Source organism: Physeter macrocephalus, chromosome 16 (assembly GCF_002837175.3).
Source record: "Physeter macrocephalus isolate SW-GA chromosome 16, ASM283717v5, whole genome shotgun sequence".
NCBI lineage: Eukaryota > Metazoa > Chordata > Mammalia > Artiodactyla > Physeteridae > Physeter > Physeter macrocephalus.
Window position 1 is genome coordinate 44,811,536 of NC_041229.1, and position 6,000 is coordinate 44,817,535.

Sequence of the window (6,000 nt, forward strand, 5' to 3'; positions counted from 1 at the left end):
GAAGTGTCCAATGCTCCAGATTACTAACTCCTCTCCTACTCACTGAATAAAGCTATCTCAATTCTGTTTTAAAAATCTAATTGACAAGAATGATCCTTTTAGAGCAATGGTTCCCAACTCTGGCTGCAAGTTTAGAAGCACTTAGAGTGCCTTTTTTAAATCCTGATACGCAGGCCAATGAAATCAGAAACGCTGGCACTGAAACACAGGCCACAGTACTTTTTAAAAAATATCTAAGTGATACCAGTGTGTAGCCAAGTTTGAGAATCACTGCCCTAAAGAAATTTAAAAAGAAGGCACATAACCCAAATGACGCCAAACTGTCATGTTTTTTTGCAGTGGATTCAAGGACCAACGTTGGTCATCCTTGATGCCTTTGTCTTTCACATATCCCCACATGCATTTAAACAGCCTATATTGCTTCCAATAGTTCTCAAATCTCTCTACACCTTTACCTCATCCAAAATCCACACAGCAACCAAAATAATGTTTAAAACACACGCACACAAATCTGACCATGTGATTCCTCTTACTCTACATAGATCCCTCCAATGACTTCCCATTGATCTAAGACTCTGCCCTGCAAGATCCCCTCCTGCCTACGTTCCAGACTTATCTTAGGCCACTCATCACATTACTGTACGGAACCTCCTTTCATGCCTCCAATGCCCCCTAGCTCTTTCCTTACAATTAATTTCTATTTGCCAAACCTACCAAATCCACAAATTCAGCCAAACCACAACACTTGCATTTGCTAATTCCTGTTGAAGGAGATTTTACTGCTCCCACAGACTGAGTCAAGGTCCATGCTCTACTTCTTCATGGTCCTTATCCCACCTGTAAGTAATTCTATAAAAGTTGCCCTTACCCCCACCAATTTTTTTTTTTTTTTTGGAGGGCAGGGAATATGTTCTTCATCATTTTGTTTTCAGAACCTAGAACAGCTCCTGTCACAGAGTATGTATTAGATAATCTAAAGATAAATATTTTATGACTGAATATATGAAGAAAGGAGTAGTATGGGATACTGAGGTTAGAAGGGTAGACTGGAGACAAACTCTAAGGATCACAGGCACCTGCTTATAACTTAGGCACAAGTGACCCCAGTCAATATTTCTTCCTTCTTTTTCAATATGTGTCTGTGTCTCTGCAGGTTGTGATTTGATCCCAGTACAGTATCTTCGCTGGGGTGACCCTGAGCCCATTGCAGCTGTGGTGTTTGCCTGCCTTGGCCTGCTAGCCACCCTGTTTGTCACCGCAGTCTTCATCATTTACCGTGATACACCAGTAGTCAAGTCCTCCAGCAGGGAACTCTGCTACATTATCCTTGCTGGCATCTGCCTGGGCTACTTATGTACCTTCTGCCTCATTGCGAAGCCCAAACAGATTTACTGCTACCTTCAGAGAATAGGCATCGGTCTCTCCCCAGCCATGAGCTATTCAGCCCTTGTAACCAAGACCAATCGTATTGCAAGGATCCTGGCTGGCAGCAAGAAGAAGATCTGTACCAAAAAGCCCAGATTCATGAGTGCCTGTGCCCAGCTAGTGATTGCTTTCATTCTCATATGCATCCAGCTGGGCATCATCATCGCCCTCTTTATAATGGAGCCTCCCGACATAATGCACGACTACCCAAGCATTCGAGAAGTCTACCTGATTTGTAACACCACCAACCTAGGAGTTGTCACTCCGCTTGGATACAATGGATTGCTGATTTTGAGCTGTACCTTCTATGCTTTCAAGACCAGAAATGTTCCAGCCAACTTCAACGAGGCCAAGTACATCGCCTTCACAATGTACACCACCTGCATTATATGGCTGGCCTTTGTGCCCATCTACTTTGGCAGCAACTACAAAATCATCACCATGTGTTTCTCAGTCAGCCTCAGCGCCACGGTGGCGCTCGGCTGCATGTTTGTGCCGAAGGTATACATCATCCTGGCCAAACCAGAGAGAAACGTGCGCAGCGCCTTCACCACGTCCACGGTGGTGCGCATGCACGTGGGGGATGGCAAGTCCTCCTCGGCAGCCAGCAGATCCAGCAGCCTGGTCAACCTGTGGAAGAGGAGAGGCTCCTCTGGGGAAACCCTAAGGTAAAAGTTTTGCAGGTGCTGTGGAGCACTGGCCCCTAGGGCAGAAGCAGTGGTATTTGTTTCCCAGGCCTTTTAGATGCGAAATACCTGAATAACTGAAACTAGGGGAGGCAGGGTGCTGGGAAAGGGCTTTGGACGTTTGCACTGAATGGTTTTTATGGAGTTAATTGGGGATGGGCCTAGTGACTTAACCTAAGGCCAGAAACATAGAAGTTGAGATAGAGGGAAGAAAAGCAAAGACTTACAACAAAAGGGAAGTGAGGTCAGAAGGGCAGGGAGAGCACAGCTAAATCACTGAGGCAAGGAGGCAAGGACCTCTGGGTCCTGAGGGGACAGAGATACACCGTGGACTAAATTCTAATTCACCCGCATAGAACAGAGAAAATTAGTGTTAACAAAGATTATGCTGAGAGCAGAGCGCCAAGAGCCTTACACATCTGACTGCACTTACATGTGCCTGAACCTGTCTCAAGCCCAGAAGAACCCTTGACTGCCCATCCCACAGAGGCACAAGAAATGTCGAATTTATATTTTCATTCTTAATGGGCAACTTGAACTCTTTGGGACATGTCTAAGTAGCTGAAAGGGGCAAAACAACAAAGGGGCTTTGCATATAACCTTCCTAAACAACCAGCCAGTTTCCCACTTTTCTCTGTTGTCCATAGTCCCATCCCATCCACCAAGGCCAGCATCCCAGGTAGTAGTTATCGGCCAACTGCCATCTGAAAAGAATCTGAAGCCAACTGCCAATGATATCCCTCCATGTGGAGGACTTTCTTATGTGATAAATGCCCCCTAAGGCACTTCAAAAGGCAATGAGATCATCTTATCAGTGGCTTGAGAACAAATTTGGAGGTATTAAAAAGGCTACATAGATTGTTACTGGGAATAACATTTAAGAAAACACATCAAAAGAGCTAGGCAGAGCATCAGTCTGCAAACTCTACAGAGATTTGAGAATTTTCCTAAAATCTAGACAAATAAGTGGAAGATAAGCATTTTTCAAATGGAAGATAAATAGCTAAATACTAATCCTTGAACAATTCTCTTATACCATCATTTAGCCTGCCTGAAAAATCCTACTTTCCTATCAGCCCTGATTCTTCAAAGCCTGAATTATGGGTGATGGTAAAGGTACTGTGTCTGCTGAGGACTAAAAAGGACTCACAGGATACTTAGAAGTTTATCCCCATGGCCCAATTCATATTCATTTGCATTATTAACTTGTATCCTTGCCTCTCTCAGTTCTTTTCTGATTCCTATATGCCTCTCATCTCTTTCCACGTACACTGTGCAAGGTATTCAACTAAACTGTAAACCTTGGGAAAAATAACCTCTTCTACTTCCTCAATAAATCCTGGGTATGTCATGGCCTATACATAGAAGACCTTCCCTATATCTAACTGCTGGCATATTTTCCATCTGCCTTCCTGACTTCTAAAACATTCTTTTTCTGCAACTTCTGCAAGATAAGCCTTTTATTTTGTCCAAGAAAATTTATTTTTTCCAAGCTTTTATTTTATCAGCCTTTCTTTAAACTCTCTCTTCAAATAAAATCTTCCAGGGCATCCTGATAGATAAAACAAACCAGTTGCTGGAGGGACGGAATTGTGAGACTCTGCCTAAACACGCCAAAAACTCACCAGGGCAGGCTCCTTGGAGAGAACATGGAGCAATGGTGAAGAGCACTGGCCTTGTAGCCAGCTTGTCCTGAGTTTGAACACTGGCACTACCATTTCTTGTCTCTGAGCCTTGGTTCCTTCATCTGCCAAATTGAGATCATATCACCTACCGCATAGGATTGTCAAGAGTGAAAGAAATAGTGTGTGCAAAGGCCAAGCACACAATAGACACTTTACTGGAGGTAGCAGAGTGCAGAGCTGGGCAGCACTGGGATTAAACATCCCAGTTAGCTGGCCAGCATCACTTACTAGCTGTATAACCACAGGCAAATCACTTAACGTCTCTATGCCTCTATTTCCTCCTCTGATGAATGGAGTTAATGAAATACATATTACATACAGTGGTTGTAAGATTAAATAAGTAAATACATGTAAGTGTATGCCACACAATAAGTACTTCTTAAGTGTTTGCTATTATTATTAACTAAGTTAACAGCTGTCAGCCTTTGTCCATACTTGAATGTCTCTGTGTCAGGTATGCAATGAGGATGATCTTCATAACAAAGAGAGCATCAGGCTGGGCCCGTGAGCCATGGCCGCTGAGCCTGCGCGTCCGGAGCCTGTCCTCCGCAACGGGAGAGGCCACAGCAGAAGGAGGCCCGCATACCACCAAAAAAAAAAATAAATAAAAAAATAAAAAAAAAAAACAAAGAGAGCATCATATAAGGCAGAACAGACCTACACATACATTGACTGCATAGCCTGGGCTTTCTAGAGCATCTCCATTTTTACATTGTCTAGCTTCTAGCCAGACTGTAGAACATACCCTTTGTCCCAATCTATGCAGGATAAGCTTGGGAGTGGAGGCCTTGTCTACCTTGTTCATCACTGTGCCTCCAGGGCCTAGAAGTACTGAGAAGGGTGCTTGACACATAGAAGACACTCAATAATCATTCATTGGTATGTTTGTTGAATGAATGGACTGGAGAATGTAGTAATGTGGCAGCTACTTTTTGCTTGTCTTCAAGTGTGCACACTACTTCCCCCTAGTGGTTCTCCTAATTTTCATAAGATTAAGCCTACAATGATCAGTTGTTTTTTGTTTTAATTAATTTTTAGGGGAGTATAGTTGCTTTACAATGTTGTGTTATTTTCTGCTGTACAGCAAAGTGAATCAGTTATACGTATACATATATCCACTCTTTTTTAGATTTCCTTCCCATTTAGGTCACCACAGAGCACTGAGTAGAGTTCCCTGTGCTATACAGTAGGTTCTCATTATTTATCTATTTTATACATAGTAGTGTATATATGTTAGTCCCAATCTCCCAATTCATCCCACCCCCGCTTCCCCACTTGGTAACCATAAATTTGTTCTCTACATCTGTAACTCTATTTCTGCTTTGCAAATAAGTTCACCATTTTTCTAGATTCCACATATAAGCGATATTACACGATATTTGTTTTTCTTTCTGACTTACGTCACTCTGTATGACAATCTCTAGATCCACCTTCGTCTCTGCAAATGGCACTATTTTGTTCCTTTTTATGGCTGAGTAATATTCCATTGTGTATATATGTACCACATCTTCTTTATCCATTCCTCTGCTGATGGACATTTAGGTTGCTTCCATGTTTCCTAGCTATCATAAATAGTGCTGCAATGAACATCAGCATGCATGCATGCATCCTTTCAAATTATGGTTTTCTCCAGATATATGCCTAGGAGTGGGATTGCTGGGTCATATGGTAGCTCTATTTTCAGTTTTTTAAGGAAACTCCATACTGTTCTCCACTGTGGCTGTAACAATTTACATCCCACCAACAGTGTAGGAGGGTTCCCTTTTCTCCACACCCTCAGCATTTATTGTTTGTAGATCTTTTGATAATGGCCAATCTGACTGACGTGAGGTCACACCTCATTGTAGTTTTGATTTGCATTTCTCTAATAATTAGTGATGTTGAGCATCTTTTCATGTGTTTGTCGGCCAAACGTATGTCTTCTTTGGTGAAATGTGTATTTAGGTCTTCTGCCCATTTTTTGCTTGGGTTGTTTGTCTTTATGATATTGAGCTGCATGAGCTGTTTGTATATCTGGGAGTTTAATCTCTTGTCAGTTGCTTCATCTGCAAATATTTTCTCCGATTCTGAGGGTTGTCTTTTTTTTTTTTCTTTTTTTCGGTACACGGGGCTCTCACTGTCGTGGCCTCTCCCGCTGCGGAGCACAGGCTCCGGACGCGCAGGCTCAGCGGCCATGGCTCACGGGCCCAGCCGCTCCGCGGCAT

The 6,000-nt window shown here is 42.9% G+C and overlaps 1 protein-coding gene across 5 annotated transcripts in view; it reads left to right on the forward strand.

Moving 5' to 3' along the window:
- Positions 1 to 6,000, forward strand: part of GRM5 (glutamate metabotropic receptor 5) — a 532,963-nt gene that overhangs the window by 473,119 nt on the left and 53,844 nt on the right. For all 5 annotated transcript variants that reach the window (XM_024131764.3, XM_024131767.3, XM_024131768.3 and 2 more), the window contains exon 7: positions 1,154 to 2,093. In XM_024131764.3, coding sequence (XP_023987532.1) covers positions 1,154 to 2,093 — 940 coding nt within the window. The remainder of the gene's footprint in view (positions 1 to 1,153; positions 2,094 to 6,000) is intronic.